Source organism: Chenopodium quinoa, unplaced genomic scaffold (assembly GCF_001683475.1).
Source record: "Chenopodium quinoa cultivar QQ74 unplaced genomic scaffold, ASM168347v1, whole genome shotgun sequence".
Classification (NCBI taxonomy): domain Eukaryota; kingdom Viridiplantae; phylum Streptophyta; class Magnoliopsida; order Caryophyllales; family Amaranthaceae; genus Chenopodium; species Chenopodium quinoa.
Genome location: NW_018745523.1, coordinates 1349756 through 1363856, shown reverse-complemented (window position 1 = coordinate 1363856; position 14101 = coordinate 1349756). Strand labels below are relative to the sequence as shown.

Genomic DNA, 14101 nt, shown 5'->3' with positions numbered 1-14101 from the left:
TTCAACACCGATTCTCCTTGGCCTCGTAGAATGTACAAAGCTGAGGATAGGGGTCCTTTTATTAGCGATTACACCTGGAATGCTCTTGGTGAAGTCCCCAATCCATTGATGACATTGAGGAAGGTAGGAGGGAGGAAATCAGGCGTCGGGGCAAGAGGGCGCTTGATTTCAGCAAGGAAGTCGCTTCTGGTAAGGCTGAGGGTTCTTCTGGTCTGAAGAAGCCCATATCTGAGGTTGCTAAGGCACCCCCTACCATAATCAGATCTAGGCGTCGCGCTGCCTTGGTAGCTCGAAGCAGAATTATTCGTGGGGCTAAGCTCTATGAAGTAATTGAGATTTCTGATGATGAAAACCCTATTCAACTTGCTGTTGGGGTAATTCCTCCTACTGGTGTGGTGGCCAGGATGTGGTTGGTGTTCCTGAGCACCGTAACGTGGTTGGTGTTGGTGGGGTTGAAGCCGCTGCAGATCCAAATGATGGAGGCCCTGATGATAATGATACAGAGGATTCATTGGGAGTTGTTCTTCCCATAACTACTTGAAGCACTCAGTAACGCCCTCTAACCCTTAATTTTTTTTACCATTGAATTGCTTTGTTTATGAGTCCCTAAGTTGCTATTCACTGATGTTGGTTCTGGTGTGTTTTGAAAGTTAAGTTGTGTTGTGGTGATAATTTGTTATTCAGTCCCTGTTTTCATCTAATGGCTTGTTGTGTGTTGTTGATTTGTATCCCTTATTTGAACTTATGGATTGTTGCCTACTTCTTACTCGTGTATCTCATTTATCTGATGAAATTAATACTGCCCTGCTGCTAAGTTGTGTCCTTCCTTGATTTTATGGGTTGGTGGTTGATGCTGGTTTCTGTTTGGGTTATTTTGTTGATGTTGTTGTTCTGTATTTTAGGGGAAATGTGATTGATGAATGATGATACATGTTTGAGGCATTTATTCTGTGATTCATGCCTTTTTTTTTTGTTCTCAATGACCTGTGTATGAGAGAACTGATGAGTCCCTTCCTTGATGTTATGGATTGGTGGTTGATACTGGTTTCTGTTTAGGTTATTTTGTTGATGTTGTTGTTCTGTATTTTAGGGGAATTGTGATTGATGAATGATGATACATGTTTGAGGCATTTATTCTGTGATTCATGCCTTCTTTGTTCTCAATGACCTTTGTATGAGAGAACTGATGAGTCCCTTCCTTGATGATATGGGTTGGTGGTTGATGCTGGTTTTTGTTTGGGTCCCTTTGTTGATGTTGTTGTCCTAGATTGATGTTGTTGTGTGTATGCCATTTCCAAATGATGAAGGGACTCATTTGATCCACTATTGTAAAGTGTATTTAGCTCCAATTTTTCTTTAATGAGAATTGTTGTTGAGGAAAACACTTGAACATATGGTGTTGTTGAAAAAAAAAATAAATTAAATTCCTTCTGATGGAAATATGGGTGCCTATCTTAACTTTTAAGGAATGTAACACTTGGCTAAGATAAGACATGAGTCCCATATGTTAAACAAAAGCTTCATGTTCATTCATTTAGTTCCATTACAAAATTTAATACCACACACAAATCTTGTTCTTACATGACTGCCCTACAAATTCTTCCCTTCCTACTAACCAAAATACACATAACCACCCAAAAGATAAGCAAAGAAATAAATCTACAACCAAAAGGGTACTTAGGTTTGCTTAAACAAAATAATGTGGTTAGGTGTGGCAGTCCATGTGTTCATCTTTTGTTGTACCTATTTTTCCTTCTAATCAGCATCAACCTGCATTTGTGTGTCTTCATCTTCTGCTGAGTTGACTGGCCTGAACATAGTGTTGAGATGTTCCACTGCTTGATGAATAATATCCCTGCTGACCTCTACCTGTTCTGGAAGAATTCCTTGGTTCTCTAACCTGTTTTAGCCCATATGTAGTGGGGGGTAGTTATTGCCTCCATTTTTTTCATTATCTCAACCATGCATTGTTGCAATGTGATCCAAGTATTCCTATTAACTTTAGGGTCAAACTGAACATAAGCCTCATTCACCTTTTCAATCAGTTCATCCAAATTCTTTGGAAAAGATTGATATTGGATGGATTATATTGAGGTAAACAGTCCTAGATCAAGCACATTCAGACTGGGCTGGTTGAAAAACCATCTGAATATTGAACCCATCTGATGTGCATGCATGCTTCTTGAAACTCTGGATCTGTTGGGATCTGGTGTGGCCTTGCATTATCCCACTGTATGTACACATTCTTTGGTAAGCTAGGATGCCACTTGCTTTTGATTGCTGGGATAACATGTTCCAGCAACATTTTCCTTGTCACTTCCTTTGTGACACTCTCTACTGCCTTGGTCTCCATTGTCCCTACAACTCTATTCTTACTTGACTTAACTGCTCTTTTTTAAATTACAAAAGGGAAAATGCCATATTTACCATCATGCAACAAGTTTTTGTTAGCATCATACAAGGGTTTACCAACCATTGCCATGAACATGGCTTTGATTTTGAACCTTCTAGACTGTTGACACCTGTATGGGTTTTCCTCTTTTGGCAGCAAATAAAACTTCCTTGTTTCTGGATTTAACCAGAACCACTTCTCATCAATATGAATAGAATATTGCATGTTCACAAATTTTGGGTCCCCTTGTGCTGGAATAGGGTTAACATGAGCTAAAGCCCATTTTAACCTTGCAACCTTATGGTTTGAAGTAAGTGTTGGTTTGTTGGTGCTTGTGTGAGTTCTGAGTCTGCCCCTTTTCTTCAAATTGTGTATAGTGACATGTGAAATTTTTAGAGCTGATGCATAGCTTCTCTTTGTTGTTCTCTTGTACAGAGGCACTAATTGGAGGAATTCATCTGAGTATTCCATTGGTTTGCGACCTACTTTCCCCAACTTATTGTTTCTGACATCAATCACATTTCCCTCAGACATCTTCTTGGTTAGATCATCAAATACTCTAGTGATTGCTGACTTGTGCACTTGAAATGTTACTGCCATTTGAGCCTTGACTCCCCTAGGCAACTGCCCATCTTGCATTTGCAATAACATTGCATCAATGATTTCTCTTTTTTTTTTTTCCATACTCAGCTGTTTTCTTGATGTTGTGTCTGCCTGTTGAGATGCAGATAAACCTTCATTGGTGTTTGTATGTTGTTGCTGGCTATGTTCTTCCTCATTTTCAGAGTCAATTTCTGGAAACTCAAATGCATTATCTTCTTCTTCCATAAGCATTTGATCAATTCCATAGAATTAGTCATCATAACCATATGTATCATTCATTTTTTTGTTGGAACACTGACTGCTTTTTTTTTCAGAGTGAAAGAGAGAAGAGAAGGTGGTAGCTAAAGTCTTTTTTTGGTGCTGGTGAAGCTGCCACGATTTTGTACAAAGGGTTGAAAAAAAAAGATGAAGATCACTTAATGTAGGTAGCACTAATTTAGATTAGGGGTAGTTTTTTGGGTAAATATGGGTGACTGATGTGTAATTACTAATTAGTGCTAACTTAATTTTTGGGAAACATTGTTACATGGTGGTATGTATTAATGGTGAAGTATGACAATGGTGGTGAACATTAAATGTTATGGCTGCTATTTATAAGCCAATGAAACTGAATGGAAAAGTTGAAGTATCCCGTGGAAGGAAAAAATTTGAAAAAGTTTTAAATTTTGTCCAAAAAGTTAGGAGGGAAAATCGTTCCCCACCAAAAATTGGTTTTCCAGCCAAAATACCCATGTGGGCATGTCCCACTTTCTCTCTCCTCTTTGTTTTAATTACTCTCTCTTACATTTGTTAAACAAGATTACCAAATTCTGCCTAGGAGTTCGTGAAGGCCTCCAAAGTTCGTTGCAGATAATGGTTAACGGAGGTAGTAATTTTTTTTTTTGGTGTTCTTTCATGTTCACCCTCTGGGTTAATTCAGATTCAGGGATCAGTTCTAGATGGTCTGATAACTTAGATTCCAGTTCCCTTTCAATTATTGTTACAGAGGATCGAACATTAGAATAACTAATTTGAGTTGGAAAAACTAGAGTTGACAGTCTTGGACACGACACAACAATATACTACGTTAAGAATTCCTCAACCTCCTTGCTAGAGATTTGAGATAAAATCGTCTTAAAAAAAATACTCTCTCCGTCCCCTTTTGATAGTCCCTTATGAGCGATTTCCACGGGAATTAATAAACACAAATAAGAATATTTAAAGTATATTGAAAAAGTAAATTGACATTGGGTATGCAAAAAAGTAGATCGAGAGAGAAAGTAATAAAAGTACATGGGAAAAAAAATTTACATGGAAATTTTAAATTTGCACAAGTATTGTTGCAAATTGGAAATTTGAGGGAATTTTGGTAAAAAAAAATTAATATTAATGTTTGTTGGAAAAAACAAATGAGGTGAACATTTTAAAACTAAAACTAGATTAATTCCTGTGCGATGCACGGATATAATAAATTATAATTGGGTAAACTTCAATGACATACACTACAAGAAAACATCAAAATTGCGACGGAAAAATTTCGTCGTAAACTATGTAAATTCCGTTGTAAAGTTGGTTTACGACGGAATTCCGTCGTAAATGGTTGTCGGAAAACCCTTTGTAGGAAAATGGCCATTTTACGACAGAATTTCCGTCGTAAACCAACTTTACGACGGAAATAATATCGTCGGACTTGGAATTGGCCTTTGATAAAGATCCGTCGCAAACTCCCGACGGAAAAAGTTCCGTCGCAAACTTTAGATTACGACGGCATTTTCCGTCGTAAAATATAATTTGCGACGGAATTTTCTGTCGCAAAATATTATTTACGACGGAAAATTTCCTCGCAAAATATTATTTACGACGGAAATTCCGTCGTAATTTACATATTTGCGACGGAAAATTTCGTCGTAAATAATATTTTGCGAGGGAAAATTCCGTCGCAAATTATATTTTGCGACAGAAAATTTCGTCGCAAATTATATTTTACGACGGAAAATTTCGTCGCAAATATGTAAATTACGACAAAATATTCCGTCGCAAATTGTATTTCCAGCCCAAAACAAATTTTTGTAATTTTCTGCATTTTCAAACCTGAATTTTTTTAATGATAAATCGACAAAAAAAAAAACTAAATATTGAGTCCTAAAATTGTTGTTTTACAAAAATTAATTACCGACCTACGAAATTAGGGTTATGTACACATATATATAATAATTATGTCCTAGTACAAAAGATAGTCCACATTTTGGTATCTATACCAAACAAAAGCTAGGTTAGAGTGATTCTATGCTAGACTAAAGCTAAGCTACGCAATCGCTTGGAAACCCTGGCCTGCTCCACCACCACCCGGGTCGTTCCTAGGGTCTCGATGCTGAGGATGAATGGTGGAACATAAGTCGTTGTTGGTGAGACGACTCATCATCTCATCGAAACTCTCCTTTTCAGCCATTCGGGCTTCCATTTGAGTTTGGAGAGTTTGCACCCTGTGTTCCATCTGGTCTTGCATTTGAGAAATGACAGACGGCGTGTATTACTGTGAAGAACGGGAACCTCGATCCTATTTGCCATAGTAGAGCTCTGCACTTTGGCCAAGTCCCTTCACACGCCCCTTCTTATTGCGCCCACCCACCGACTCCCAGTACAACTCATTGGGACTCTTCTGAATCCCCTGACTCCTTGTTTCTTCGAGCTTCTTCTGGTAGGTGTCCTACAAAATATTGAAGATAAAAAAAAATATTGTTAAAAAAACAACCAACAATATGGAAAAATATCGCATACTTTTAGGTGCCTAAGGATAAAAATTAAGAAAATTAAGCATATAAGTCAATTTTCAACCTTCACTCATCCAAAATCATCCAAATTTGGGCTATATCGCTAAAACCATGCCTATTTTCTATGTTTTCAAGAAAATGTAAGGTTTCTTTCTTCTAACATTCCAATATCAATTTCTTTTAAGTGCCTAAGGATAGAAATTAAGATAAAAAAGCACATAAGTCAATTTACAACACTAACTCATCCAAAATCATCCAAATTTGGCCTATTTGGCTAAAACCATGCCTATTTTCTAAGTTTTCAAGCAAATGGACTCGTTCTTTCTTCTAACATTCCAATATCAATTTCTTTTAAGTTCCTAAGGATAGAAATTAAGAGAAATAAGCACATATGTCAAATATCGACCCTAACTCATCCAAAATCATCCAAATTTGGCCTATATGGCTAAAACCATGCCTATTTTCCAAGTTTTCAAGCAAATGTAAGGTTTCTTTCTTCTAACATTCCAATATCAATTGATTTTAAGTGCCTAAGGATATAAATTAAGAGAAATAAGCACATATGTCAAATATCGACCCTCACTCATCCAAAATCATCCAAATTTGGCCTATATGGCTAAAACCATGCCTATTTTCTAGGTTTTCAAGCAAATGTAAGGTTTCTTTCTTCTAACATTACAATATTAATTGATTTTAGGTTCCTAAGGATATAAATTAAGAGAAATAAGCACATATGTCAAATATCGACCCTAACTCATCCAAAATCATCCAAATTTGGCCTATATGGCTAAAACCATGCCTATTTTCCAAGTTTTCAAGCAAATGTAAGGTTTCTTTCTTCTAAAATTCCAATATCAATTGCTTTTAAGTGCCTAAGGATAGAAATTAAGAGAAATAAGCACATATGTCAATTTTCAACCCTAACTCATCGAAAATCATCAAAATTTGGCCTATATGGCTAAAACCATGCCTATTTTCTAAGTTTTCAAGCAAATGGACTCGTTCTTTCTTATAACATTCCAACATCACATACTTTTAAGTGCTTAAGGATATAAATTAAGAGAAATAAGCACATATGTCAAATTTCAACCCTAACTCATCGAAAATCATCAAAATTTGGCCTATATGGCTAAAACCATGCCTATTTTCTAAGTTTTCAAGCAAATGGACTCGTTCTTTCTTATAACATTCCAATATCACATAATTTTAAGTACCTAAGGATATAAATTAATATAAATAAGCACATATGTCAATGTTCGACCCTAACTCATCCAAATTCATCCAAAATAAGCATATATTGAGTTCTACTTTGCTAATTTGCCATATATCAACTCATATAATAAGTGTTTACCGCAATCCTTTATGCTTTGTTGTTGGCAGCCACTTGGCCTTTACCAGGCACTTCCTTGAAGTGTGTCTTCAAGAAAAGATCATGGGCATTTGGTAATTGGCCTTGGTTTTTTGCAGCCTTTATATGTACATGCAGAAAATCAATGAAAAATGTTAGCCCACCAAAATTCATTAATAGACAAATGACATAATTGTTACTGGACATATTGTAGGAACCTTACCATCTTATTAGCATGTTGTACAGATGACATTGAACCTTGAAAGTGGGTCGGTTCAACGACATTTTCCATGGATCCGCCTCTTCGAATCTTCTTGTTTTGTTCCGACCGCTTCTGATATTTTGGATCGGTGGCAACAATTTTAATCATGCCTTCGTGGACATCCTTATTAATCCATCTTGGTTTGCGACCATTCAGCCTGTGTGTGATATTGTAGAACGTGTCACGTAGGCGATTTGCAAACTTTTCTTCGAAAGTGTCCTTCACTTGGTTGTTTAACTCAGGTGCCCACTTGAATTTTTTCTGCAAATCAAGAAAATGTCTTTATTACAAAATTCAACTCCATCAATATAATTTATAAAACATGTATTATGTTAGGTTAAAGTTATCATACGTTGAACAAGTTCCAAAAGTGCTCTCTCGAATCTTCATCAACCTCTCCATAATTGCTCCAAGGCTGAACATAGTAGTCGGTTAGCGAGTCGGAGAGCACATTCTTCACCGGCCTATCATCAAACCTATAATAAAGGATAGACATTCATGTAAGTAGATAATCAACAAAAAGTGAACAAAACATGGTTAAAGTAATACAAATTCACTTTATCAAAGTGTAGACACCCATTTGTGTCTCCCCAAAACCAAACCCAGTGATGAGTACCTTTCACGTCGAATCATAATCGAATGAAACGAAAGTGTGGAAAGGTTTAGTGTTGCGGAAAGTTTTATTTTATTTTATTTTCTTTTCTCTTCTCTCTGTTTTTGAAAACTTTATTTTAAGAAAACAGCAAATCCAGTTTGGTTGGTCCATGATATGGGTCCAATAGTGGTGTAGTTGGATGGGGCTTGCAAAGACCTTTCCAACGATATATTATAAGCCCAATTCCGACGAATATTGAGGAAGTTATGACCAATTTACTAAACTGGGCCCGATTTGAGTTTTAAGTACGACCCAATGATCTAGGGGAGGGCCTAATATGATTTATCATTCCTAATGTAATTAGGAATGGTTTTGGTCTTCTAGAATATTCTAGAAGGTTCTCATCATTCTTAATTCAATTAGGATTCTTTAGAATTTTAATTAGATCAAATAGCATTTTCGACTGAAATTATATTATTTTATCTTCCAGTACGGGAATTTTATCATAATTTCGAAAACGCGTTAAAAGCCGGTTTGGCGTCCAACCCCAGGCCTTGGCGCCTGGAACCAGGATTGGCGCCAGACGCCAGCGATTGGCGCCTGGCGCTAGCCACTGGTCCTAGCGCCAATGAGCCAGGGCTGGCGCCAAGGTGGTTCTGCGATCTTCAGACTCTGTTTTGATAAATTATCTTTTTTTGGCTGATTTTCTCTATAAATATCGTATCAAAACTCCGTTTTCATGGACAGATTGTCAACATGAATTCACCAACTATCTTCATCATCTACATCTATTAATCAATTCTCATCAATTCTCTTCATTCATCAAGGCTTTTAATCAACTCTCTTCATCATTCATTCATCAATTTTCGATAACATTGATTCTTTAGTATTCTTTTCTATTTTGCTTTTTAATACAAAATTCCGCATTCACAAGATCTTGATACACCTAGCCATATTCGAAGTTGCCTTCGCCCTAGACGTGAAAGGTTTTAATTTCTGAGGGTTTGGTCCCAAATCTCTCTTTCAATTATTTAATTTAATTGTTTTGTTTATTATTTTCCTTGAAGTTACTAACGTGTGTATTTTGTTATTAGAAAGAGGTACGAGGCATCCAAGTAAGTACTTAATTGATTTTATGATGTAGATGTTTCCTTTAATTCATGTCTAGGGTATCTTTAATATTAAGTATGATTAAAAGTATGATGTTTCCTATACTCTTCCTAATATTTATGATTATGATTGATATTATTGTTATTAATGATGTTGATTATTGATTATGTTGCTTGATATGCTATTTATTATTTATTGCTTGATCACCTTTATTGCATGTTTAAAGGGAATTTGGTACTTGTAATCACGCTTGATAAGATAATTAATAATCTTGTTAGGTTAATTGTGATTATAATTCAAGTGATCGCCAATAATAGATTTGTATGTGCATTAAATTCAACCAACATAGATTAAACAGGTTTAGGGTTAATCCTATTGATTGCATGTTAATCAGAAAGCGCACATGAATATGAGCAGAATAAAGTAGAGGCCTATTATTAGGGCAGGTTCAATCTCTTTTAGGTTGGATTTGTACCTTCATCCCCGAACCCTTATTTAGTTCATGACCTTATGGAGTTGACGATCTCTTGAATCGTTAAGGGGTGTAACCTTCACCTCGTGAACGGTTTACAAGTTCCTTAAAAACTTGTTGGCGACTCTTTTTCTCTATCTTCTTCCCTTTCGGACGCCACCGTACTTTAGTATATGATCACAGTGGGGTTCAAGCTAGTGGGATTTTACAGGCTTGAAACTATTCCCTACACAAAGTAAATACGAATTTAAGGATATTTCATTATACAAATACATACGCACCAAAGTGTGGAAGGGTCCAACTCTAGCAAGTCATTAGGATGCGGGTCCTGTAGCTCCTGTTCCTGATGCTGCTGTTGCTCCTGTTGCCCTTGTACATTTCTGACGATTTCTTGAGAGGCCCCCAAATCATGTGCCTCCTCTTCCTCCATTGACTCATCCTCGTCAACACGTACAACCGGAGATTTCCCCTTAGACTTTCTCCTCTTGGACGTTTCTCCTTTATTTCCTCCTCCCATGATGACCACCTGAAAAAGTTGTTAGTACCATAATCGCACATTGTAAATTCATAAATTAGATCCATAAGACATTAAAATAATAAAATGAGACCAAAAATGTAATGCAATATTACAAGTCCGAGTAGTCATTAAAAACTAAACATTCGAAGACAATAGTAAAAGGAGTAACTACATATTCTCCTCTTCATTACTCTTATCACTACTACCACTATCATTATCACTATCATTATTACTATCACTAGTGTCATCTAAAAATACATCGATGTCCTCTTCTTCGTCACTGTCACTGGAGCCAATGCTTTCTTCTTCTTCTTCATCGCTTGAGATAATAAAGCCATCGTCATCATCATCATCACTCTCAAGTTCATAGTCTGGAATGTCATTTGGTGGACAAAGCGTTGCATGTACTTGTGGTGAAGGACCCTGCAAAAACTCTAAATCCACCGGAGCATCAATCACCGACCTTGCTTGAGTTCTAAATACAGCCCACCATTGAACCCGATCACGTTTAAGGGTAGGGTAAGATGCATAATACACTTGAGACACTTGGTAAGATAAGACAAATGGATCATACTTGGGATACTTTTTAGTATGATTTACTTCGACAAGCTTGTATTGTTCATGAATGTTCATTCCTTTACCACAATCCATCCAACTACAACTAAACAAAATAGTCTTGTACTATTTTTAGGGACCGGTGTAGACAAGTTCAATTATGTCGTTTAAAATGCCAAAGTACTCTCCACCGTCCTCACTTGAGACACACACCCCGTAATTCATCGTAGATTTGTGTTTGCCATAGGACTGTGTGTGGAAATTAAATCCATCGACAAATATCTGGTTCCAAGTTCGAACACGCTTGAAAGGCCTCATAGACAATTCTCGCAACACATTGGAACTTGGTTTTTGTTCTCTCACCTATAACCGTTACGAATACAAGCGTCACACTAATTGAAATGAAATATATTATATTATATTATCACAAATTAATAGAGATGCAATGTTCGAAAAGTATTATCACCTTGTGATGAAACCAATCAGGGAATTCACTTTCGCATTTCTCCATGACATCTTCTCGACGCAAATAAGTTCGAGTACTAAGAATGTAGTCCTCAAACTGCCTAATAGATTAATGACACATGGTTAATCATTGCAGCAATTATATTAAATTTAAGGGATTTTCAAAAGTTTATCGTAAACATATATACCTTTCGTATTCACCAAGAATGCCGGTATTTCTTAAAACGAACAAATGAGCACGTTCGAGTTCCTTGTCATCTAAAATACCGAGTTTTACCCAAATTTGACACACGACCCTTATCCACCGTGAACAGCTCTGGGATTTCATCGTTGTCAGCCGGGGATTCCACATCAGCATTCACATTTCGACCTAGATCTCGTGTTTTTGTGTCAATTGAGGGCTGAAAGTAATTGGAGCAGAAGTTTGATATCTCTTCAGTGAGATAAGCGTTGCATATGGAACCTTCAACACGAGCCTTATTACCAATTTTTCGTTTCAGGTGATTGAGGAACCTGTAATTATGTTTATGTAGCCGTAGAAGTATAAGTAACGGAAATCAATGAAAGAGATGAAAGTAAGAGTTGAGAAAGGACCTTTGATTTACCTTTCGCAAGGATACATCCACCGATATTGAACAGGTCCACATAACTTTCCCTCATATGGCAAATGAATTGGTAAATGCTCCATGGAGTTGAAGAAAGATGGGGGGAAAACCTTCTCAAGCTTGCACGTGATCTCAGCTATGTTTTTTTCCAATCGCTCCATGTCGCTAACTGTAATTGTGTAGCAACATAAATCGCGAAAGAATTGGCTTATCTCTGTAATTGCATTCCATATATGGGTAGGGAGAAATTCTCTCAAAGCAGTGGGCAACAACCTCTCCATGAATACGTGACAATCATGACTTTTCATTCCATGTAACTTACCTGATTGCAAATCAACGCATCGGCTCAAATTGGAAGCGTAACCATCAGGAAACCGCAGCTGTTTGACCCACTCACACAAAACCTTTCTCTGAGCCTTGTCAAGAGCAAATGGAGCCTTTGTCATGAATTATTTTCCTCTATCATCCTCTTGAAGATGTAGCTGGGGCCGTTTACAGTATTTAGCAATGTCTTTCCGAGCTGATGGGGTGTCACAAGATTGCTTTTTCACGTCCATTATAGTGTGAATCAACTGATCAAAAAAGTTTTTTTCAACGTGCATGACATCTAAGTTGTGACGAACAAGCAGATATTTCCAATATGGAAGGTCCCATAGAGTGCTTTGCTTGAACCACCCTTTTTTTGCATTCTTGAGACGTTTTAGTGCCTCGGGGCCATCTGTTGCTTTTGGGAGGTTTTTCACACATTCCCAAAGTTCCTCTCCTGACATGATGTGAGGTGGTGAACCTTTTTCGACTTTATTTTTACAAAATGCATTTTTACTATTTCGAAAAGGATGATTTGTTGGAAGGAATTGACGACGGCAGTCAAACCAAGAAACCTTACCACCATTTTCGAGCCAAAATGCTTTGCTTTTCTCCATGCAATATGGACAAGCCTTCTTACCGACTGTGGTCCAACCAGATAACATACCATAAGCCGGGAAGTCAGTAACGATCCATAGGATGGCTGCTCGAAGATTGAAATTTTGTTTTCTCGAAATATCGTAAGTATTTGCCCCAACTTCCCACAAGTGTTTCAACTCGTGTATGAGCGGCTGCATGTAAATATCCAAGTTGCCCTTAGGGTTTTTAGGACCAGGAACGAGTAACGAAAGAAACATGAACTGTCTTTTCATACACATTGACAGAGGCAAGTTATAAGGGGTCAAAATGACAGGCCAACATGAATATTGTCCCCCAAACTGACCAAGTGGAGCAAATCCATCCGTACATAGGCCAAGTCGAACATTACGAGGTTCAGAGGCAAACTCAAGAAAGCAACTATCTAGGTGTTTCCACGCTTCACTATCGCTAGGGTGTGCCATTGTGCCTTGAACTCGAGGATTTTTAGCATGCCATGTCATTTCCTCAGAAATGTTTTTAGTTGCAAAAAGCCTTTGCAACCTAGGTGTGATAGGGAAATAAAATAGAACATTCAAAGGCACTAAGCTACCTTTAGAAGTCTTCTTGTATCGGTCGCTGCCACACACCCTACATGTAGATAATTGAGCATCATCTTTCCAAAACAACATACATCCTTTCGGGCATGCATGAATCTTTTCATGGGGCAGCTCTAACCCCTTAACAATTTTCTTGACCTCAGAGAATGTCTCGGCCATGTGGTTGTTGTTAGGAATCGCTTCATTAACCAAAGAAGAAAATCCATCAACACATTTGTGCGGCAAATTATACTCACACTTCAGGCTAGTGATTCTAGAAGCCATCTCTAACACAGACAATGAACGCCCTTCGTACAACGGTTGTTCAGAAGCCCTTAACAAATCAAAAAATGGCTTGGCTTGTGCATTAGGCTCCTCCTCTAATGAAACAGGTGGCTCTTCGGAATGGCCTTGATCTTGAGACTGACCAAAGGCATCCAAAACCATTTCACGATATTCATTTGACTCCCTTCTACGAGTTCCTGGAAACCCTTCCCCATGACACATCCACTCGTAGTAATTAGGTAAAAAACCGTTGCGATACAAATGAAGTTTGACCGTGTCTAGATCCCAGAGACATTTGTTTTTGAATTTAAAACATGGACACCTAACTTCATTCGGGTTGCTACTTTCGGGATGATCTTCCACATATTTAAGGAATTCATCTACCCCCTTCAAGAACTCAGGATTAATAGAATTCCCAACCTTCCTTTCGTACATCCAACTACGTTCTTTTCGTTTCATGATTACAAGTTCTACACAACTAACACATATGCCATTAATCACATTAGTCATAAAGCACAATATATATTCATTATAGATCAAACTGTTATGGAAATGCAAATGAGAAGAGAAATGATTTCCAAGGGTCCTTATCACTCCAACCTAACCCATCCTTGTACGTTCGATCTCACTAGTGCGTGAATGTATGCCAGAATTTCAATTC

General features: G+C 37.4%; 2 protein-coding genes across 2 annotated transcripts; both read right to left on the bottom strand.

Annotated features, from left to right (window-relative positions):
• Positions 1-2395: 2395 nt before the first annotated feature.
• LOC110715439 lies at positions 2396-3220 on the bottom strand. The gene has a single exon (XM_021894021.1). It carries the CDS (start codon positions 3218-3220, stop codon positions 2396-2398), a length of 825 nt encoding a protein of 274 aa, XP_021749713.1.
• An 8903-nt stretch (positions 3221-12123) lies between these two features.
• LOC110715438 lies at positions 12124-13899 on the bottom strand. The gene has a single exon (XM_021894020.1). The coding sequence runs from the start codon at positions 13897-13899 to the stop codon at positions 12124-12126; it is 1776 nt and encodes a 591-aa protein (XP_021749712.1).
• Positions 13900-14101: the final 202 nt, after the last annotated feature.